The sequence below is a fragment of the Oryx dammah genome, unplaced genomic scaffold, assembly GCF_014754425.2.
Source record: "Oryx dammah isolate SB20612 unplaced genomic scaffold, SCBI_Odam_1.1 HiC_scaffold_11058, whole genome shotgun sequence".
Taxonomy (NCBI): domain Eukaryota; kingdom Metazoa; phylum Chordata; class Mammalia; order Artiodactyla; family Bovidae; genus Oryx; species Oryx dammah.
The window spans coordinates 2,326,557-2,351,009 of NW_024080452.1; the positions used below are offsets into that span (position 1 = coordinate 2,326,557).

The 24,453-nt window shown below is 40.7% G+C and overlaps 1 protein-coding gene across 2 annotated transcripts in view; it reads right to left on the minus strand.

Moving 5' to 3' along the window:
* Positions 1-23,256, minus strand: part of LOC120860386 (calcium-transporting ATPase type 2C member 1-like) — a 126,239-nt gene extending 102,983 nt beyond the window's left edge. Inside the window, exons 1-2 of one of the 2 annotated variants that reach the window (XM_040236187.1) lie at positions 22,974-23,256; positions 22,517-22,695 (exon numbers count right to left, since the gene is read on the minus strand). In XM_040236187.1, coding sequence (XP_040092121.1) covers positions 22,517-22,522 — 6 coding nt within the window. In that variant the 5' untranslated portion in view covers positions 22,523-22,695; positions 22,974-23,256. The remainder of the gene's footprint in view (positions 1-22,516; positions 22,696-22,973) is intronic. The other variant, XM_040236186.1, reaches the window with a different exon arrangement.
* Between the last annotated feature and the right edge of the window lie 1,197 nt (positions 23,257-24,453).

Here is a 24,453-nt window from a genome sequence, read left to right on the forward strand (position 1 = left end):
TCCGGGAGATGGTGATGGACAGGGAGGCCTGGCGTGCTGCGATTCATGGGGTCGCGAGGAGTCAGACATGACTGAGGGACTGAACTGAACTGAATGAGGCCAGATACCATGATCTTAGTTCTTTTTAATATTTCATTTCAAGCTGGCTCTTTCATCAAGAGACTCTCTAGTTCCTCTTCGCTTTCTGCAATTAGAGTAGTATCATCTGCATATCTGAGGTTGTTGGTGTTTCTCCTGCCTATCTTGATTTCAGCTTCTAACTCATTCAGCCTGGCATTTCTCACCATGTGCTCTGCATACAGGTTAAACAAACAGGATGACAGCAGACAGCCCTGTCATCCTCCTTTCTCAATTTTGAACCAATCAGTTCTTTCATACAGGGTTCTAACTACTGCTTCTTGACCTGCATACAGCTTTCTCAGGAGACAGGTTTAGATGGTCTGGTATTCAAATCTCTTTAAGAGCTTTCCACAGTTTATTATGATCCACACAGTCAAAGGCTTTGGCAGAGTCAATGAAACAGAAGTAGATGTTTTCCTGAAATTCCCTAGCTTTCTCTATGATCCAGCCAATGTTGGCAATTTGATCTGTTTCCTCTTCTTTTTCTAAACCCAGCTTGGACCTCTGGAAGTTCCTGGTTCACATAATGCTGAAGCCTGGTATGCAAGATTTTAAGTATGAACTTACTAGCCTGGGAGATGAGTGCAACTGCCTCATGGTTAGCATGTTCTTTACTACCCTTCTTGAGAACTGGGATGAGGATTGACCTTTTCTAGTCCTGTGGCCACTGCTAGGTCTTCCAAATTTGCTGACATATTGAATGCAACACCTTGATGGCAACATCCTTTAAGGTTTTGAATAGTTCTACTGGAATTTCATCACATCCACTAGCAGCAGTGCTTCCTAAGGCCCATTGACTTCATTCTCCCGAATGCCTGGCTCTGGGTGACTGACCACACCATCATAGTAATCTGGTTCATTAAGGTCTTTTTTGTTCAGTTCTTCTGTGTATTCTTTCCATCTCTTTTTGATCTTTTCAGTGTCTACTAGGTCTCCACAGTTTCTGTCCTTTACTACACCCATATTTGGGCAAAATGTTCCCTTGATATCTCTAATTTTCCTGATGAGATCTCTAGTCTTTTCCCTTCTGTTGTTTTCTTCTAGTTTTATATACTTTTCATTGAAGAAGGCCTTCTTGTCTCACCATGCTGTTCTTTAGAACTCTGTGTTTAGCTGGATAGATCTCTCCCTTTATGCCTTGCTTTTCGCTTCTCTTCTTTAACTATTTGTAAGGCCTCCTCAGATAACCACTCGCCTTCTTGCTTTTCTTTTTCTTTGAGATGGTTTTATTCACTGCCTCCTGTACAATATTACACACCTTTGTCCATAGTTCTTCAGCCACAGTTTACTAGATCTAATCCCTTGAATCTATTTGTACCTCCACTGCATATTTATAGGGGATTTAAGTCATACCTGACTGGCCTAGTGGTTTTCCCAGCTTTCTTTAGGTTACAACTGAATTTTGCTGTGAGAAGCTGATGACTGGAGGCACAGTCAGCTCCAGGTCTTGTTTTTGCTGACTGTATACAGCTTCTCCATTGGCTACAAAGAATGTAATCAATTTGATTTTGGTATTGACCATTTGGTGATGTCCATGTGTAAAGTCATCTCTTGTGTTGTTGAAAAAGGGTATTTGCTGTGGCAAATTCTTTTGGCAGAATTCAGTTAGGCTTTGCCCTGCTTCATTTTGTTCTCCAAGGCCAAACTTGCCTGTTACTCCAGGTATCTCTTTTGATTTCTTACTTTTGCATTCCAAATACCCAATGATGAATAGAACTTTTTTTTTTTTTTTTTTTTGGTGTTACTTCTAGGAGGTCTTTTAGGTCTTCCCAGAACTAATCAACTTCAGCTTCTCTGGTATCAGTGGTAGGGGCATAGACTTGAATTACTGTGATGCTGAATGGCTTGCCTTGGAAACAAACCAAGCTCATTCTGTCACTTTTGAGGTTGCACCCAAGTACTGCATTTTGGAATCTTTTGTTGATTATGAGGGCTACTCCATTTCTTCTAAGGAATTCTTGTCCACAATGTAGAAATAATGGTCACCTGAATTAAATTCACCCATTCCCATCCATTTCAGTCCACTGATTCCCAAGATGCTGATGTTTATTCTTACCATCTCCTGGGTGACCAGGTCCAATTTATCTTGATTCATGGACCCAACCTTCCAGGTTCCTATGCAATACTGTTCTTTGTAGCATCAGATTTTACTTTCATCACCATTCTTAAAAAAGACGTTCTAAAGTATGCTACAAGAGAGCTGAACTCTGAGGATGTTACGGTAAGCAGAGCAACCCAGTCACAATAAATGATTCCACTTATATGATGTACCTAAAATAAGTAAATTCATAGTGAAAGTAGATTAGGGGTTATACCAGTGGCTAGAAGAAGGGAGGGAACAGGAAATTATTATTTCACTGATACAAGTTTCATTCTAGAGTGATGAAAAAATTTTGGAAATAGACAGTGGTGATGGTTGTCCAACACTGCAAATATTCTTAATGCCACTGAACTGCACACTTAAAATCTAACAAAGCTTCTTTTTAACTAAAAACAATCTAGGTGAAAGAAGCTTTTCATCCTCCCCCTCTCAACACATGCTCAAAAAAATCTTGAAGAGATATAGAGACAATTCTGAAAATAGTGGAAAAGAGAAAACAGTGACCAGTGTCTATCTGAACATTTCTCACAAGGAACACTAAGATCGTACAATCTCCTGATACCAAAAGACAGAATTTAAATTCTGTCACATGACAAAAACAGAAAACACATGGGCTAATAATCTAGGTAGACTCCTGGCTAGGTGGGCCAAAAGTATTAATAAGTCAGTGCCACTAAGTGTGCCACTAGGCTCTATCCTGTTTGACAGTGTATCAACAACTCAGATACCTAAATAGCATGCTTATCCAAGATGACACCAATGCAAAGCCAGAGAGGGTTAGCCACTCTGCCTCATAATTCAAACAAACTTATCAGGCTAATAAACCGATAGGTAGAGACAATATGCCATCACCTTCACATTTACAAAAACATATACATATATATACTTTATAGAGATAAATGTAAAAACCAAAACTCAAAAAGCAACTACTAAAGCTCTATAACTGCTGAAAAGGTAAGCAACATCTTAAACCACATTAAGAGAAATACAACTTTTAAGTCAAGGGAGTAAGAACCCCAGAGTACTATCTGATCCAACCACACCCTAACAACTCTATATGCAGTTACACCATCATTACAGTCTGCCCAAAAGTGTGGCATACTGTGGTGACTTACTATGGAAAAGAGGTCTTAAAACAACTAGTGGAATAAGTTAGGAATATTTGGCCTAGAGAAGAAAAATTATGAAGGAGCAGTGCATGACATTAACTGAACTTCAGTAAAAGTTTCTAAATATTAATAAAGGATATGACAGGCACCTTCAAATATTTTAAGGCTGTTACACGAAATACAACATCCTGCTGAGATTAAGGAAAGAACTAGTACCAACAGACAAAAGCGTGGTTTCCGATCATCAAAACTTTCTGGTAGAGAACATTGGTGATTTTTACACAGGGTGGGATGGTGGTCCCCTCTGTGCAGGGAGATACCACTGGCTCTTAATGCCTGTGGTACTAAGGTTTCCGACAATGAATAGGTAACCTCAGTTAATGAAAATACTGTTATCTCCCACAGTGAGCTTTAAGTTCCAGAACATGGACCCAAAGAACAGAGCATAATCAGGCTCCAATGTAAACCAACACTTAAATATTCCTCATTTGACAAAAGCTAGTACAACTGCAAATCCTGTTTTTCTCCCATACTTAGAATACTTGGGGAATGAAACAGTAGGTTCTAAATGCTATTAAATATTTGCATCCAAGAGCTAATTCTAATCCATTTTCAGTAAAGCAATATAAATTACACACACACACAAATCCATTTACCTCTGCAGACCAACAGGGATCATATACAAAATAATCAACTTGAGAGAAAATAACAAATATTTTGTTACTAGCATAGTATGAATTCCTAATTATATTACTAAGTCATTTTTAATTTTTTTTTTTAATTAAAACCTGCTCATTGGTTTTTAAGAATCAAGTAATAAGAAAGGGTTTAATGTAACTAGTACATCTCCCCAATCCCACTGCCCAGGAGTAACCTCTGTTAACTCTGTGTACACTGCCAGCCATTTCTATGCCCATGTTACAAGTTTTGTTTTTATTACAAATGGAATCACATAACTACAATACATTCACTCAATACATCTTGGACCTCTTTCTATTTCACCATACATACTGCCCCAAGTGACGCTAGTGGTAAAGAACCTGCCTACCAATGCATAAGACTTAAGGGACGCAGGTTCAATCCCTGGGTCAGGAAGATCCCCTGGAGAAGGAAATGGCAACCCACTCCAGTATTCTTGCCTGGAGCACCCCATGGACAGAGGTATGGTCCACAGGGTAGCAAAGAGTAGGACAAAACTAATGTGACTTTACACACACACAAACACACACACACATATACACACACACTGATCTGCCCCATTTTTTTTTAATAGCTCACAAAGCACTTCATTATACGGTAGTGCCTCAGTTTAGTCCTCCTGATGACAGATGTTTAGGCCATTCCCACCTTTTGCTATTATAAATGCTGTATTATATTTATATAATATCTTTACACAAATCTCTTTATATGCTTCAGTTCAGTTCAGTCGCTCAGTCGTGTCCGACTCCTCGCGACCCCATGAATCGCAGCACGCCAGGCCTCCCTGTCCATCACCATCTCCCAGAGTTCACTCAGACTCACGTCCATCGAGTCAGTGATGCCATCCAGCCATCTCATCCTCAGTCGTCCCCTTCTGCTCCTGCCCCCAATCCCTTCCAGCATCAGTCTTTTCCAATGAGTCAACTCTTCGCATGAGGTGGCCAAAGTACTCGAGCTTCAGCTTTAGCATCATTCCTTCCAAAGAAATCCCAGGGTTGATCTCCTTCAGAATGGACTAGTGGGATCTCCTTGCAGTCCAAGGGACTCTCAAGAGTCTTCTCCAACACCACAGTTCAAAAGCATCAATTCTTCGGCACTCAGCCTTCTTCACAGTCCAACTCTCACATCCATACATGACCACTGGAAAAACCATAGCCTTGACTAGACAGACCTTAGTCGGCAAAGTAATGTCTCTGCTTTTGAATATACTATCTAGGTTGGTCATAACTTTTCTTCCAAGGAATAAGCGTCTTTTAATTTCATGGCTGCAATCACCATCTGCAGTGATTTTGGAGTCCAGAAAAATAAAGTCTGACACTGTTTCTACTGTTTCCCCATCTATTTCCCATGAAGTGCTTATGCAAGTACAAATACAAGATAAATTCCTGAATGTGAAATTGCTGGGTATATTTTTTATTCTGACAACTATCACTAAGTTGCTCTCAAAAGAATTTTGTCGAATGAACTCCTAACACCTGTCTGCTGCTGCTGCTGTTAAGTTGCTTCAGTCATGTCCAACTCTGTGCAACCCCATAGACAGCCCACCAGGCCCCGCTGTCCCTGGGATTCTCCAGGCAAGAACACTGGAGTGGGTTGCCATTTCCTTCTCCAATGCATGAAAATGAAAAGTGAAAGTGAGGTCGCTCAGTCGTGTCCGACTCTTCACGACCCCATGGACTGTAGCCTACCAGGCTTTTCCGTCCATGGGATTTTCCAGGCAAGAGTACTGGAGTGGGATGCCATCGCCTTCTCCACCAACACCTGTCAGGAGATTCTACTTCCCCTGCAATCTAGCCAAGATTAAGCATAACCACACTTTGGAATCTTTGCCAGTCTGATGAGTGAAAAACATTATTTTAATTTGCATTTCTTCATTACTGAAGTTGGGGACCTTTTCACGTATCTGTTGGCCTTCTGCAGTAAAACACTTGTCCATATCCTTTGGCCACTTTCTCCTAAAAGTTACTGCCTATTTCTTATAGATTCAAAGAGCAATCTGCACAAAGTAAACTTTTATCATTTGTTTCAAGTGTTTTATCACTGATTTATAGTGTACTTACTTTTTTTCTTTCTTTTTAAAATTTTATATGATCACTCTTTTGCACTACGGTTTTGATATTTTATCTCATGCTTAGTTTTTTATAAAAAGTCTTTCTTATTCCAGCTTTACTGTTTTGTTTTTTATTTTTTGCCAAAAGTAAGCTAATAGCCCCAACACCATTTACTGAATAATACAGCTTCCCTGACTGCTCCCCAAACACTAAGTTATTCTCTGGAGAGAAGGGCAAAGAAAGTAAGAATAAAATATTACTAACTCAAACTTTTAAAGCCACTTTGTAACATTAGCTAGAATAAAATGATACCCAAATGTTCAAAAAAATCTTATTATGTTTGCACCTATAAAAGAACATTATATCTTCATAGTAAAGGACAATTCAGGGCAATGCCTATGAAAATTCTGTCTCTTTTACAGCAATGGACAAACTGATTCTTAAATTCATATGGGAATGCAAGGGGCTAAGGCTAAACAAAACAATCTCAAAAAAGAAGAACAGGACTTCCCTGGTCGTCCAGTGGTTAACAATCTGCTGCCAATGTAAGGGACACTGGTTCCATCCCTGGTTCAGGAAGATTCTACATGCCACAAAACCACCAAGCCCATGCGCCACACCTACTGAGCCTGCACTCTGGAGCCCAGGAGCCAAAACTACTGAACCCCAAGCACCCTTGAGCCCATGCTCCACAATTAGAGAGTAGACCCTGCTAGCCACAACTAGGGAAAGCCTGCGCACAACAATGAAGATTCAGTGCAGCCAAAATATAAGTAATAATAATAATTTGTTTTTAAAAGCTGACAGATTCACAATCCCTTTCAAAACTCAGTACAAAAGTTAAACAAAAATCCAAACAGTGAGGTACAGGTATCAAAACAGGCATATGGATCAATGCCACAGGACTGAGAATCTAGAAATAAATTCATACATCCACGGTCAAACGATTTTTAACAAGGGTACCAAGGCAATTCAATGGAGAAAAAAATAGTCTTCAACAAATAGTGCTGGGTAACTGGATATTCCATGCAAAAGAATGAAGCAGGACCCTCATCTAACACATATATGAAAATTAACTCAAAATGGATCAAGACTGAAAGCTATAAGCCATACAACTCCTAGAAGAAAACACAGATCTTTGTCACCTTGAAGCAGGCAGTGGTTTCTTAGATATAACATCTAAAGCACAAACAACAAAAGAAAGGAAACAGATAAACTGGACTTCATCAAAATTTTAAAAGCTTGTGCTACAAAACACCAAAGACCCCAAAGAAAATGAAAAGACAATCTAAAATTAGAGAAATATTTGAATATCCTCTTAAAAGGGTCTTATAAATGCTGCAATAAACACTTTCACATAAACTTGTTTGTATGATTGTGCAAGTAGAGGCACAGTACATATTGTTATGAAGGATCCAAAATACAGAGAGAATCTTAAAACTCAACAATAAAAAAAACAAATAACAAAATCATGAAAGAGGCAAAGGATGTGAATAAACATGTCTCCAAAGGTATGCAAACAGTCAAAAAGCACATGAAAGGATGCTTGATATCACTAGTCATTAGGAAAATAGAAATCAAAACCAAACAATACCATTTCATAACCCACGGGATGGCAATTTTAAAAATAAATAAAGAAAATAACAAGTGTTGGAGAGGCAAAGAAGAAATTAATATAATAACTTTCTTATATAAGAAAGTTCACAGCATTATTATTCATATTAGCAAAAAAAAAAAAGTCAGAAACAACCCAAATGTCCCTCAGTTGATACATGGATAAACAAAACATGGCATATGCATACAACAACCAAAAAAAAGAATGAAATGACATATTCTGTTACACGGCTAAATATTGGAAACATCCTAAAATGAAAAAAGTCAGACTCAAAATGTCACATTTATCCATTTATATGCAATATTCAGAACAGGCAAACTCAGAGACAAAAAGTGGTCTAATAGCTGCCAGAGGGTGGGGAAAGGAGAAAACAGAAGTGATTACTAATGGGAAAGGGGTTTCTTTTGGAGGTGATGGAAATGTTCTGGAATTAGATTAATGTATGACTTTGTGACTATGCTAAAAAACACTTAATTGTGTACTTTAAAATGGCAAATTCTACAGTATGTGAATTATATCTCAAAAAAAAAAAAGTAAAGGACAGGATCTGCTAAATAATTTGTCATGATTTACCTCAGCAAAAAGAGAGTTAGTATTCAGTTTCTAGGCAACTTTGGGTTTAAAAACTACACAACCTGAATAAAGATTAATTGGGGGACTTACTTCAAGCATTTATAGTCATGGGACCATAGACAGTACAATTTCCCAAGTGTAGAAGATAGAGAAATGAGAGTTGTAACTAAGAAACCAGATGAGCAAGTACAAGGTAATTATTTCCAGAGCACAGTTCCTTTGAGATAAACGGCTATGAATCAACGCACACTATAGCTGTACCTAACTTTAATCAAATCCAGTCCTTTTTATGAACCTATCTTCATTACAGAGAAACAGAAGAGGGATAAAATCATCATTTACTTCAAAAGATTTTTAAAAATTAAAAATCAAACAGGATGTAAAAAGAAACTAAAAGAGAATACAAACAGTTAATAAACAAACTGAATTTCATTGCAAATAGGTGACCCAACTGCACAAAACCATGTAGGGAAGAAAAGAATTTGCCTAGGAACTTTGGAAAACCGATTTAGACCATGTACTGTAAACCTAAAAAAAATGCTATACTCTAGTTTAAAAATGTATTTCTCAGACATCAGAGTGAAAAGCTACCTTTTGCCTCTCCCCTTCAATCTACAACCACTGGACAGTTACACAATGCAACAAAAGGTGATTCCGCCCAACACACCAACAAGCTACGAGAAAAATCAAAGCAGTTCAATGAGCTCAAGAATAAAATTAATGAACAGAAGGAACACTTTACCAAAGAGACTAAAACTCTAAACAGGAACCAAACAGAAATTCTGGAGCTGAAGAACAACTCAACAAACAAGACGAAGAATGAATTATAAAACACTGGAAATACAGCAGACCATATGGAAGAGAGAATTAGCCAGCTTGAAGACAGAAACCTAGAAATGATACAAGGAGAAGAGGAAAGAGAAATAAGGTATTTTAAAAAAAAGGAAATTCTGTAAGAGCTATCAGAATCTTTCAGGAAGGGCAACATTAGGATAATAGGCATCCCACGAGAAGAGAGGGAGAAGGGAGCAGAGTTTATTTAAAGACATAATAACTGAGAAATTCCTAAGCCTGGAGAAGGAACCAGATAAACAAGTCCATGAAACTAAGAGAACACCTAATTACCTCAATGCAAAAAGACCTTCTCCAAGACACTCTTTATTAAAATTGCCAAAAGCCAGGTATTTTAAAGGCAGCCAGGAATAAAAGGATGCTAACCTACCAAAAAAACCCATAAGGCTTCCTGAAGATTTCTCAGCAGAGAAAGGTCAGGAGGGAGTAGAATAACATTCTCAAAATACTGAAAGATAAAACCTGTCACTCAGGAGTATTTTAGCCAGCAAAGTTATCATTCACATGGGAAGGAGAAATACTTCCCCAGACAAACAAAAGTTGAGGGAGTTCATCTACACTAGACCTGCATCTACCAGAAACAAAAAGGCGTAAATACACAGAACTTTGAGTAAGGCAACAAACTCAGAAAACTGCAACTCTTCATGAGCATACGTTCTTTAGTTCTGTAACACTTCATTATATCATAAAGGTTACGGGGGGAAAAAATAGAAAAAATAACTACAGAAGCTTCAATTTGCTAACAAACCCAACACAAACAGAGAAAACTAGAGACACCAAAAACACAAAGAAAAAAAGGATGGAAACTATGTAGGCGATTATTTCATCTTAGCAGGAAAAAAAAATTAATGTTTCTTACAGGGGGAAAGGTTAGCAATTCTGAAACTACTTTTGTGGGTGTGCACAAGGACTGAGCAAAGAAGTCAATATATTGTGGGTAAGATTCTGGGTTCCTACCTTTGAAAGGGGAAAAAAGCTGGCCAGGGGTGGGGGAACTAAATGAGTCTTGAGGTATGGGATGGGAAGTGGCAGCATCAATAACAACTCATGATTTTTATTTACATACTGATAGATAAGGAAATAAAAATGTATGTTTATTATACAAAGGTGTATTACTATACATATGTGTGCTAGCTCTGTCTACTGAGAGGACCTAGAAACAGTTAACATCCCAACAGTACTGAGCACACCTCGGCCCAGATTTTGGCTTCTAGACACCAATCTCCAATAAAATGAATCTGCCTTCTTTGAAAAAATGGTTTGATACCAGGGCTGTTGCGAACAGGTAAAACATGAGATGTACCTAGAAACTGTGGTATCAGAAAGTGAATTAGTACTCACAAAATTACAGATGCATTGTATAAAGGACAATTTTGTATAAAGGCAAATTTGTAATTGTTCTCAATAACCAAAGCTGGAATGATTTGAGCAACAAAGCATTATGTTTTAACTCATATGGTAAAAATAAATATCCACAGATCCATGTAAATAAATAATTGGGCAATTAGTAAATGGAGGGAAAAGATCAATTCTTTCTTAACACAGAACTGCAATTAACAAATATAGAAGGAATTAGAGTACAGGAGTTCAGAACAGGTCTTCCCAAGATATACCACTTTGGCATGTGGGTTTTTTTGAGCTAAAGGCAAAAGCGATCCAGTATGCTCAAGGGATATTACTGCTCAACCCTTGACAACCTACTGCTAAGTCGCTTCAGTCGTGTCCAACTCTGTGCGACTCTGTGCGACCCTGTAGAAGGCAGCCCACCAGGCTCCGCCATCCCTCGGATTCTACTACAGAATCTGAACTAGCGATTTTACCCAGAAAAAAGCGTTACAACCAGAGATTAAGTTGCTTTATCAATATGGCAAAGCAAATATCTAACTACCAAACATGATCCTCTTGTCCTTGGAAGCCCCAGGCTCCTAACCCCATTCCTTAGCTCAAAATGGCATACTCATCTCATTTTACTTTCCTGTCTTTGACCCTCTCATATACGTGCAGTCTCTGTTTGTGGGGTTCCTGTACATACAAATTAAAATTTGATTTTCTCCTGTTAATCTGTCTCATGCCACTCTAATTCTTAGACCAGCCAGAAAAACCTAGAAGGGTAAAGTTTTCTTCCTCTCTGACCAAAGAAACAGAAAATCATCATTAAGTAATCACCACAGTATTAACTGCCGCCAGCAAGAGCCTCCAACAGAGGCAAAAATTGGCCTGTGAAAAGTATGATGAGATGCAGGATGCCTGCAGTTTCAAAGTACCTCCTCACACAAGGAAGGTATTAATTACAACTGAATTATTACATTACGAAGAAAAATCACACATTATGAAACATCCAACTTTTTACCAGTAATAACAGTTTAAAAAAAGACTGCAGTCCTCCTTTTTTAAAGGAATCACTTTCCTTGAAATATACAGACAAATGGTAGATTACTTCTCCTCCTTCCTCCTATGTCAATGACATTCATTTCACACGTAGTTAATTGACGGACTTAATTTTACAGGCGATGGCAAACCAATCACTTATGAAATCAAAGACATGACTGTAGCCTTCTTCACACTCTGTACTTACCTAACTTAAATGGCTATAGGTACAGCAGGGAGCTGTAAAACAAAACCCCTTTCGGCAATTTGTGGTCAGATACAATAGCATCAAAAGCTACCAACTTTGAATCTTAAGATTTAAGCTGAATGACAATTACTTTGCTACCACAAAGTCACCTTTACTTTATTAATTTCTTGTGACAGATGGGGAAATTAATGTATAGGAAAACAGAACTGTTTTTTTTCCTACAGCTGCTGCTGCTGCTAAGTCACTTCAGTCGTATCCAATTCTGTGCGACCCCATAGACGGCAGCCCGCCAGGCTCCGCCGTCCCTGGGATTCTCCAGGCAAGAACACTGGAGTGGGTTGCCATTACCTTCTCCATTTTTCCTACAGAGATACACAGAGATACCAGTAAAAGATTCCTCAAAAATGACAATGCCACACAATTATATACATGTAAAGAAACATTAAACACAGTGGGAATATTAGAATGGTCCCTTGCATTAGAACTGAAAATACATGTTTCCTGTCCCAAACATGTGTGGATGAGCTGGTGGTAATGTCCACACTTAACAAAAGAGAATAAAAAGATACCTGACAAGCAAAGGAAAGTCACCTATCCAAACCTAAATAATCAAATCTGAAAGAAATCACTGACTTCTAAGAGGAGGCTACTTGAAATTTTGTAACTGGATAAAAAGGAAAAGGAAATCACAGACAGGAGGCCTGCCATTTTCTGAAACAAATAACTCACAACACTTCAAAGAACAGTAATAATGCTTTCGAACAGTAGAATTTCTGAAGGCTAGTGAAATAATGAATTTAACTTAGATGAATTTAACCTAGATTAAAAACTTTTAATCCTGATTTTAACATTTTTGCCTACTAATAGAAACAAATCATGAAATATTCAAACCCCAAGCCAACAGAGTCAAAAACAACGTAATTTTAAAAAAAACAATGAGAAAAGCATTGATAATAAAAGCTGCTATAGTTTGCTAGGCATCCCATTCATCTCAAAGAAAAATATGTGAAGCTTTGAAATTAGAAGAAAGATCAATGCCAAAAGTAATGTCCTCAAATCTATTTACCAACCAAGGTAAACGAAATTTGTATTTGTTGAGCAGCTTTTTCATGCCAGGGACTTACACCTCTTGCCCTACTGGATCCCAACAAGTTCTGAGGCAGAGTCATCATTCTCCCTTCACAAGTGAGGATACCAAGGCTTAGAGGAGTTAACTTCCTTGCCTTTGGCTTGAACAATGTTTCTCAATCTCAGCAGCACTGACATTTCGGGCCAGGTAATTATTTGTTCTGGTAGGGACAGGGGGACTGTCCTGTAAATCACAGGATGTGTACCAGAATCACTAGCCTCTATCCACTGCATGGCAAAAGCATCCTCCTACAGTTGTGATCAATGAAAACCTCTCTCAGTTCAGTTCAGTTCAGTTGCTCACTCGTGTCTGACTCTTTGCGACCCCATGAATCACAGCACACCAGGCCTCCCTGTCCATCACCAACTCCCAGAGTTCACCCAAACTCACGTCCATTGAGTCAGTGATGCCATCCAGCCATCTCATCCTCTGTCGTCCTCTTTTCCTCCTGCCCCCAATCCTTCCCAGCATCAGAGTCTTTTCCAATGAGTCAACTCTTCACATGAGGTGGCCAAAGTACTGGAGTTCCAGCTTTAGCATCATCCCTTCCAAAGAACATCCAGGACTGATCTCCTTTAGAATGGACTGGTTGGATCTCCCTGCAGTGCAAGGGACTCTCAAGAGTCTTCTCCAACACCACAGTTCAAACGCATCAATTCTTCAGCGCTCAGCTTTCTTCACAATCCAACTCTCACATCCATACATGTCTACAAGAAAAACCACAGCCTTGACTAGATGGACCTTTGTTGGCAAAGTAATGTCTCTGCTTTTGAATATGCTGTCTAGGTTGGTCATAACTTTCCTTCCAAGGAGTAAGCGTCTTTTAATTTCATGGCTGCAGTCACCATCTGCAGTGATTTGGGAGCCCAAAAAAATAAAGTCTGACACTGTTTGCCCATCTATTTGCCATGAAGTGACGGGACCATGATCTTAGTTTTCTGAATGTTGAGCTTTAAGCCAACTTTTTCACTCTCCTCTTTCACTTTCATCAAGAGGCTTTTTAGCTCCTCTTCACTTTCTGCCATAAGGGTGGTGTCATCTGCATATCTGAGGTTATTGATATTTCTCCCAGCAATCTTGATTCCAGCTTGTGCTTCTTCCAGCCCAGCGTGTCTCATGATGTACTCTGCACAGAAGCTAAATAAGCAGGGTGACAATATACAGCCTTGACGTACTCCTTTTCCTCTTGGAACCAGTCTGTTGTTCCATGTCCAGTTCTAACTGTTGCTTTCTGACCTGCATATAGGTTTCTCAAGAGGCAGGTCAGGTGGTCTGGTATTCCCATCTCTTTCAGAATTGTCCAGTTTATTGTGATCCACACAGTCAAATGCTTTGCCAAAGTCAATAAAGCAGAAATAGATGTTTTTCTGGAACTCCTGCTTTTTTGATGACTTCTAGCCCAAGCGATGTTCAATTTTAAAACAAACTTCTCTCCACATACAATGTGACCTTCAACACCATCCCTCTGGCCAGCCCCCACATCAGCCAACTCCTCCAGCCAGTCAGCAGCACCTGCACTCACCCACTTGCACTGGCTCTACAGCTGTAGTCATTTCTGACCCAACCTGCCCCAGCATTCCCCATTACTGAGAGACTATCCCAGTTCTGCTAGTTTTCTGGAGGAGTAAAATGGCTCTCTCATCCATCCCTAACCCCCATTTCCATCATTCTAATGTAGATACATGGCCAATTCCCCTCCTTTCTACCACCAATAGAAATCAGAAGAAACTTACCTCTTGATCCTTCAAATGAATTAAAGGGTACACATCAAGGCATCATAACAGACTACCAACCTCTAGGGTCGGGGGCTGGCAGATATTAAAGAGTGGTCAGCAAACACCATATCCTCTTTTTTTGGAGTGGGAAAGGAAACTGAAATTTAACATCCCATCACAGTAAACAGCAGCCCTGACAAGCATTAAGAAAAGGACACCGAGAGATTAGTTCACCTGCTGTTAAAAAGTGGCTCTCATGCTATTCCTGGCACTTGTGCCATGAATCACTTTGTGTGTTCCAAGCGAATGTAGAACTGACACTCGAGGGAACTGGGATAAGATTCCCAAAGAAAGCCTGAGCCAACTAGCATTTCTGCCCATCCCAATGTATAAACGCAGAGGTAGGTGCAGAAAACATTCCACTAGGGAAACTCCAAAACAGACAATCAAACAAATCTAGTGAAATAACTGCATATATGGGTGGACTCCGGGAGCTGGTGATGGACAGGGAGGCCTGGCTTGCTGCAGTTCATGGGGTCGCAAAGAGTCAGACACAACTGAGCGACTGAACTGAACTGAATTCAATAAAGACATATACAACACATTCATAACACGATATACAGCACCAAAATGTTAATTTATTTAGCAAATGAAAGGCTTTGAGGTGACATAAAAATCCAGGATCTGTTTTAAAGTTGATCTCTATTCTACACAGACAACAGAACTTCATTATATTAATGGTTCTTAGGAAATGCTTTATTTGTTGTGACTTTAAGACATCACAATCAAGATAACTTTAAATTCAGTACCTGAAATTCACAACCTAATCAAAAGTTTAAATTTATAATTCACAGTTAAAAAAAAAAAACAATGATCAAGAAAAGTATTACGGGTAACATCATAAATACTTCTGCCTTATTATTCTGAGTTTTCCTGTAAAGAGTTGAACATTCAACACCAGTAGAGGGTAGCAAATATATTCAGTATCAGGGTCCTACTGCTATTCCAACTTTATCAGATTATTTGTTTTATGTAAATAAATATATAAAAATAATTTATACAAGGATCCTTCAACGTCTCAGAGTTTTTTGAAAGAATAAAGAAATTCATTGTGCTAAATTGCTATTATTTCCTCGTGAGGGATACAAGTTTAAGTCTGTGTCATCATGAAATGATCAAAAGCCAAGCCAAAAGATCTCCATTAAGAAATTATCATTAACGGAAATATTAAAGACATAATCTTATTCATACATTCTCTACTACCAGATGCAGAAACACTGAAGTTGAATTAGATGCCCAGTTAGGAACCATCTTAAAATGATGCTTCTGACCCTTGCTGTTACTGTCTTTCTCTTTCTTTAACCTACTGTATATCAGTTCAGTTCAGTTCAGTCGCTCAGTCTTGTCCGACTCTTTGCGACCCCATGAATCGCAGCACACCAGGCCTCCCTGTCCATCACCATATTCCGGAGTTCACTCAGACTCACGTCCATCGAGTCCATGATGCCATCCAGCCATCCCATCCTCGGTCATCTCCTTCTCCTGCCCCCAATCCCTCCCAGCATCAGAGTCTTTTCCAATGAGTCAACTCTTCACATGAGGTGGCCAAAGTACTGGAGCTTCAGCTTTAACATCATTCCTTCCAAAGAAATCCAAGGGTTGATCTCCTTCAGAATGGACTGGTTGGATCTCCTTGCAGTGCAAGGGACTCTCAAGAGTCTTCTCCAACACCACAGTTCAAAAGCATCAATTCTTCGGCACTCAGCCTTCTTCACAGTCCAACTCTCACATCCATACATGACCACAGGAAAAACCATAGCCTTGACTAGACGGACCTTAGTGGGCAAAGTAATGTCTCTGCTTTTGAATATACTATCTAGGTTGGTCATAACTTTTCTTCCAAGGAGTAAGCATTTTTTAATTTCATGGCTGCAATCACCATCTGCAGTGATTTTGGAGCCCAAAAAACTAAAGTCTGATACTGTTTCTGCTGTTTCCCCATCTATTTCCCATGAAGTGATGGGACCGGATGCCATGATCTTCGTTTTCTGAATGTTGAGCTTTAAGCCAACTTTTTCACTCTCCTCTTTCACTTGCATCAAGAGGCTTTTTAGCTCCTCTTCACTTTCTGCCATAAAGGTGGTGTCATCTGCATATCTGAGGTTATTGATATTTTTCCCACCAATCTTGATTCCAGCTTGTGTTTCTTCCAGTCCAGCGTTTCTCATGATGTACTCTGCATATAAGTTAAATAAGCAGGGTGACAATATACAGCCTTGATGTACTCCTGTTCCTATCTGGAACCAGTCTGTTGTTCCATGTCCAGTTCTAAATGTTGCTTCCTGACCTGCATACAGATTTCTCAAGAGGCAGGTTAGGTGGTCTGGTATTCCCATCTCTATTTCATTCCATTTTTTCCTAAATGTATCCAGTAAGCTTAGCCTAAACTAACCTAATATGAGTAATTGCCTTATACAGTCGACTCACCTTATCCACAGGTTCTGTATGGCAGAAAAAAAAAAAAAAATTCCAGAAAGTTTCACAAAGCAAAACTTGAATTTGTTGCATGTTAGCAACTATTTGCATTGTTTCTACAGGTATTTACATAACATTTAGATTGCATTAGGTATTATAATGGAGAAGGTAATGGCAACTAAGAGTCAGACACGACTAAGCAACTTCACTTTCACTTTTCACTTTCCGGCATTGGAGAAGGAAATGGCAACCCACTCCAGTGTTCTTGCCGGGAGAATACCAGGGACCGGGGGAGCCTGGTGGGCTGCCTTCTATGGGTCGCACAGAGTCGGACACGACTGAAGCAACTTAGCAGGTATTATAATCAGTCTAGAGATAACTTACAAGTGTAAGGGAGCATGTACACAGGCTATATGTAAATTATGACACCATTCTGGATCACGGACTTGAGCATCATCAGATTTTGATATCTGTTGGGTTCCTGGAACCAATCCCCAGATACTAAAAAAAGACAAGTTCTAAGATGTATACCTTTGTTGGTATTAACTTAAAACCTTAAAGCTGAAAGACATATTAACCAATGCATATAAATACCAGCCATATAAATTCAAGAGGAAATTGCACTAAAGGCCGTTTTTTTTTTTTTTTTTTGAGAAATCTTTTCCTGCAAGAAATGATGGCATTAACCAAGAGTTCACCCAACAAGTTTTTACTTTACTGTCTTTTACCAACACTTGTCCTCATGAAAACTGTAAAAATAATCTTGTCACAACTGATGCCTGAAATTACTATAAAGAAAATCTATCTTTTAACAAAGTAAAGATGGGAAGAACTTTTGAACGTATAAAGAGATCTTTAAGATGCTACATGTAACAATGGTGGAATTTAAAATTATCCCAGCTAATTTTACCATCAAGCTAAGGTGTTCTTATAGCTTCCCTTGTAGCTCAGTTGGTAAAGAATCTGCCTGCAATGCAGGAGACCTGGGTTCAATTCCTGGGTTGGGAAGATTCCCTGGAGAAGGAAATGGCAACCCACTCCAGTATTCTTGCCTGAAGAATCCCATGGACAGAGGGGAGCCTGGCAGACTACAGTCCATAGGGTTACAAAGAGTCAGACACGACTTAGCGACTAAACCATCACAAAGGTGTTCCTTCCTACTTTAAAACAAAATTTAAACTTGATTATGAAATTTAAACAGATTATGGTTAACCAAGATCACAAAACAAAATCAGCCCTGAGGTTCAAGGGGGATGTTCCCTAGAATATTTTGATTGATACTGCTTCAGTTAACAGAGTTGAATTCTGCTGACATTAAATGAATAATAAAAACATTAAGACAAATCACGTCTTTAGGGCTGAACTGTCAAGACTACATTTTACCAATGTTCTCTGCAGCATCCTAACTCTGGGTTAAATTACTACAGTTTATAAAATTCTACCACATAATCTCTTTTAGTTTCAACTCTTTTCTAGAAATACTAATTTATTTTGTTAACAAAATGACAAACATAATAAATTATTTTCCACAGCTAAAGATACAAAATATTTTTACAACTTGGTTTTCTATTATTTCCTGTTAAAGAAATACAATTAACATGGCTTCTCATCCCTTTTTCCTTACAGTTCCTCCAACTATCCTAACACAATCTTTTCTTAACACATTTCCAGTGATTAACAATTTGAACGTGAATAAGAAATTATTTTAAAAAGTTCAAAGAAACATACTATCATTTTCAAATGCTATCCAAAAAGCTCAAGTGATTTTATTCTAGATGGACTAGCCTATCCTCTAACCTTAAATTAAGCATGTCCTAAAATCTTGAAGGTTATTAATCTCTATATTTAAGGTTACGTTAAATAGTTCCATGTGTATTAAATTTATAGTGGTTTTTCTATGGAAAAGACCAGATTTGTTCCAAAGGAAAAAATCCATTATTGGGAAGGATTTGCAAATTATCCAGCTAGAAACAGCTTTTCTAATAAATCATCCTTTTAAACATCCAAATGATAAATTTTTTAAAAATCAAAAAAAGAGCCATTTATTTGTGCATCTTCAATTCCTACATGCTATCTGCTTTGATCTAGGATGTGGATAAAATCCTAACCCACTAATGGAAGTATAGGATCAGTCCTTGAAATTCCAGGAAACTAACACTTCAGATACTTCCAGTGACTGACTGGAGTATTCATCCTGGAGGCTAAGGTTAAAAACTGGTCAAGGTTTGCCGATAAAGTGGGAGAAAGGTCCAGAAGAATCAAAACTGAAATACAGAAAGAAACGAGCACCGTGGCTGAAAGGAGTCATACAGATGAAGCTGTAGACTTGGCACACGCTCTAGGACCTCCAGGCTCCTGCTCCCAGGGCCACTGGCAATTCCATCCTGCACACACACCTAGAGGTAGGGGGAACTTACCTACACACCAACCAGAGTCGTCTCTGTTTCTGGGGAACAGCAGCAAGCAATCACTCAGACACTCACCAGGCTGTGTATCAGCCATCCTCCTGGGCACTTTACATACCAGGCTTCATTCTCTCCTTACACTCACCTTCCAAAAAAAAGGCATTCAGCCCATTTACAGATGGAAAAACTTAGCACCTAAGAAAGCTTTAGAAACTGAGTAACTCGTGAGACTTTTAGGAGAGGGGAAAAAAAGTACCTGACAGGATTCAAATCTAAGCCTGCCTCTTTTTACACTGTCCCCTGGTTTGTTGGCAGAGCTCCAATTTTTCTCTATGGGCTTAAGGCCTTAACACTAAAGAAAATTCTGCCCTTAACTCTACCCATTCCATAATTAATAATGACAACTTCATACAGAGCATTCTGGCCACTACTGTACCCCCTTTCAATATTCAATGTTATAACAACATTACTATGCAAACACTAGGCAAGGCTACTTACAATTAACATTTACTGAGCACTGCCACATACTTTTTCTAAACACTAACAACCTAAATGCTACTCACATGGTGTGGTGTGTATGCTCAGTTGCTCAGTCATGTTCAACCCTTTGAGACCCCATGAACTGTAGCCTACCAGGCTCCTCAGTCCATGGGATTTTCTAGGAAAGAATGCCAGAGCGGGTTGCCATCTCCTACTCCACGGCATCTACCCTACCAGGGACCGAACCGGCGTCTCCAGCATCTTCTGCACTGGCAGGCGGGTTCTCTACCACTGCATCACCTGGGTAAACTCTTATCAATACCTTTATTTCACAGATAGAGAAACCGAAACAAAACCAGCTTGATTAATGTACACAAGGCCACATGATGGTAAGTGGGGATCCAGCATTCTGCATATCTTCAGTGTCAGCCTTTCTCTCTCTGGAGTGGGTTGCCATTTCCTTCTCCAGTGCATAAAAGTGAAAAGTGAAAGTGAAGTTGCTCAGTCGTGTCCAACCCTCAGCGACCCCACGGACTGCAGCCTACCAGGCTCCTCCATCCATGGGATTTTCCAGGCAAGAGTACTGGAATAGGGTGCCATTGCCTTCTCCGAAATATGTAAGCTAAATATTATCAATCCCATTTATAGATGTTTCCAGAGGGGCTCAGAAAGATGAATTTACTTAAAAGTCATACAACTTTTAGTGGTTAAGGTATAATTCCAATCCATTTGTTTCACACCTATAAGATGCTAATATATCTTATCTGACAGAGAACACTGTCTATAAAAAGGAAAGCGATCTATGTATTTCAAAACGGCCAATCGGTTTTGAAAATTTCTAGGCTATATACAAGTTCTTAAAAATGTTTTAAGAGAAAGGAAAAAACAGTGTTATGGGAATGAAAAGCTGACAAAAATGGCCTCGATTACTTTGAGGCAGAAACCACCACCAGTTTTTAAGAATTGAATAACCTTTTACTATGAGGCCAAATCATTATTTAACCATAAAGTACCAAGACTCAGTCAGCCACAAGTGTACACCCAGCTTCCAATGCACAACCACTCCCTCCCACCTCATCCTATCTCACAACCACTCCCTCCCACCCCAACAGACAATGAGAATCAGCTTCATTAGTCATACTCATTTTTAAGAAAGAGCAAGAAACAGAAAAGCAACATGTAACAATCCATTGACTTTAGGCTATACTCTTAATTCTGGTAACATTCTAAAAGCAGAAGCTCAAGTTTCACATGTTATTTAAGATGCAACTACCAACAAACAGGTATGTGAATACATTTAATATTCTTTGTCTCTTGTGAGGAAAAGATCTGCCTTCCTTAAAGCTACTAATACAGACAAGGCAGAAAAAATTCAGAAAGGTAATTTTCCATACTACCAGCAAAAATCACTGCTTTCAAATGCTGTTTCTAAAGATCCAATTAGACAGTAAACATCCTCTGCAGTTATTTACATTAGTATTTCAGAAAATGTCTTCTACCAATTATCCATCCAGAGTAAAAATAAGCAAGATAATCATGCCTTTTGTCATATTTCTCTCACATCCCAGGGGTCTCAGACAACAAAATAGATTATCACATATAAGAAATGTCTATTTTAAAATAACTAGTCCTACTTAGTACAATCAACCTTAGGTTTTCAACAATGGAAAAACAAATTAGAAAGCAGCCAGAAAGCCCAATTGCAGCTCCACTGTACCAGGTGCAGATTTTAAAAACCAAAGATACATGAGGACAAAATGTGATCTGTAAACATCTTTCATAGTATCTTGCAGCCCCACTTCATTAGAAAAAAAAAAAGGAATAAATTTAAAAAGATGATCACACACAAGTCAGTCCAAAGAATAGTGTGGTTCTTTCAAGAGGGAAAAAACAACGACATTTATTCAGAGTTGTTCAACGATTAAAAAAAAACAAAAAACAGTGCTGTGTATGAAAACACTAAATATTTTATAAGGCCAAAGGAATCGAGTAACATGTGAATGATAATCCGGTGTATTTGCAAGGTCCAGTGGACGAACAGGTTCCACTGTCAACCTCCTATAAAGCATGTTTTGAAACGAGGAGGAACTTTTTAAGAAAGGAAATCACCTCATAATATTTAGCTAAAGTTAGAGTTGATTTTTGTGAACTGAAAAACACTGAATTTTTTTCCCCAAAACTGAACTTAATTAAAAAAATTGTTTTCTTTCTTATAAAGGAATCCAGTTAAATCAAATAAAGGCAAATACAGAGGGATGCAGTGCAGAGCCTTTCCTTCCCATCTCCACCTCCCCTGGAGTGATTCCTCTCTGAGAGCTATGGCAACAGCAGAGATGCCATCTGAAATGAAAACTTCCCATCCAAACCCCAAGCTAAAGAAAGCAGGTTCCTCCGGAAAACATTATCAAGCTCAGTCACCCTACAGAACCTTAATTTCTGAAACTCTCTATGTTACGAAAATACAAGCTAGATATCTCAGGAAGGCGATTCCTTGGACACTTCACAATCGAAGGAAAAAAATAAAATCAGAACCAAAACCGTGGGGAAAGACAACTTAAAAGCCAACCACCACACCCTCAACTCCGCGCTTGCAACCCGCCTGCCGAGGGGCCTTTACCTTCATCTTCCATCGAAACTGCACTTGGGTTGATGGCTACAAAGTCTTTAGTGTCAGCCACGGCCACACTGGGAAGAAGGAGAGGAGGAGAACAAGAGAAGCCCCCGGAATCCCAGGCTGTCACCCCCGCTCCCGGCCACGCGGCCCGCGGCTGCGCCCACCACCCCTAGCAGCAGCATCTGCAAGAGAAACCGGAGAAGCAGCGCTGACGGGGGCGGGGAGGGACCACCGCCCACCGCCCCAGGAGCTCCAGGCCCCGCGCCCGCGCCCTGGCCGTCCGCATCCCCCAACTCACGCCGGCCGGGCAGCGCCCCGGAGACGCCCCCAGCCGGGTAAGCCGGGGGCTATGGACGCCCCCCCCGGACCTACAAGTTTCTGGAAACGGGGGGACAGTGGGTAATCCGGGCGCCCTCCCCCTCAAAGCCCCAGACCCCTCCCTGGGCTGCGGGGTACTCACCCGCAAGCTCGCGGGAGCGGCTTGCCAAGCGGCGGCGCCGCCGTACGGGCGCCTCTCCCGGCGTGAGGGCGGTGACCGGGAGGGCGGGCGTGGCGGGAAGGGGAGCAGGTGAGGAGACCGGTCTCGAGCCGGCCCGGGCTCGATGCGGCCGTGCTGGTCCGCTCCCGCCTCCGCCTCCTGGGCTCCGCCCTCCCCGCCGCCCGCCGCCCCGGCGCGCCCCGCACCCCGGGTCCGCCCCGCACTCCCGGGCGCCCGCGGACAGAGCTTTGTCGCCACCACTTCCGCCGCGAGGGGCGCGGGCGCAGGCGCACTAGCACGCCCGGGCGGGGACGGCGGAAGTGAGCGGAGGCCGGGTTGCCGGTCCGGAGGGGGCTGCGGCTAGGGGCGCCCGCTCCGGTCCTATCTCCCCTGCTGTCACCCCGTCCTACCCCGGAGACGTGCTCGGCCTTTCCACACACCTGCCGGGCGCAAGTGTGGGACAGCCACTCGCTCCCCCGCGCCTGCCGCGCCTTCTCAAGAGGCAGCCGCAGGGTCGGTCCGAGCGGGCAGGCGCAGCCATGTTCGTGGCCCACGAGATGTTTGAGCGCCCGGACGATGAGGCGGGGAGCCCCTCCCGCCGGGCGGCCGTCACAATCTGGGCGGGCGACGCGCGGACCCGCAGCCTCGCTTGCAGGCCTGTCACGGCTGCTCTCCGCTGACCGTGGGGCAGGTCCCCGCGGGGTCACGTCTCAAAGTTCCATCCCGATGGGGTTCAGCCTCAGCGCACTCGGGCAGAGGAGCCGAGATAGATCATCGGTTCCAGTGTGCAACCGGAGAGGCTAGAACAGCTAAAGGCCTCGCGCTCTCAGATGGAAGCTAAGGAACCGGCGTTACCTTCAGCCTCTTTTGGCACTTGAAATTTCCCCTTGCTCAGCACCTAACCTAGACTCCCATCAAGTCAGTTTTGATGGACAGTTGAGTTTAGTAATCCTTGTCAAGTCTGACATAGAAGTTGAACCTAAATCCTCTCGCCCCCAAATCCGCTAGAGGGCAGGTCTATACCTGCTGAGTTCCAGCGCATCCTGCAAAGAACTCAGGAGATGGCAAAAGAAGTGTCTTTCCTTATATGCTTAGAGGTGTTTTTCTTCATCTACACTTAGGCCTGTTGAAAATTTTGCCCCTTACCGCTCAGGTCCTTATGTGCTCTTAACACATGTTCAGCATCAAAATAAACAAAGGGACAGGGTTACCTATTCTGTTTGGCCCCAGGATAAGTGGAACTAGTCTAGGATCAAAAATTCTGATTGAAGGATAGATTGAAGAAACATCGCGATTTTATTCTGTGAGGTCACTTTAAAATTTCAAAAGTGAAACCCTAAAATCACACTCTATATATAGCCATCTTTGGCTTGTATGCTTTTTGTTTGTTTAGGGCTGAGTATGCTTTTTGTTTGTTTAGGGCTGATACGTGTAAGATTATGATCGGTGCAACAATGAGAGT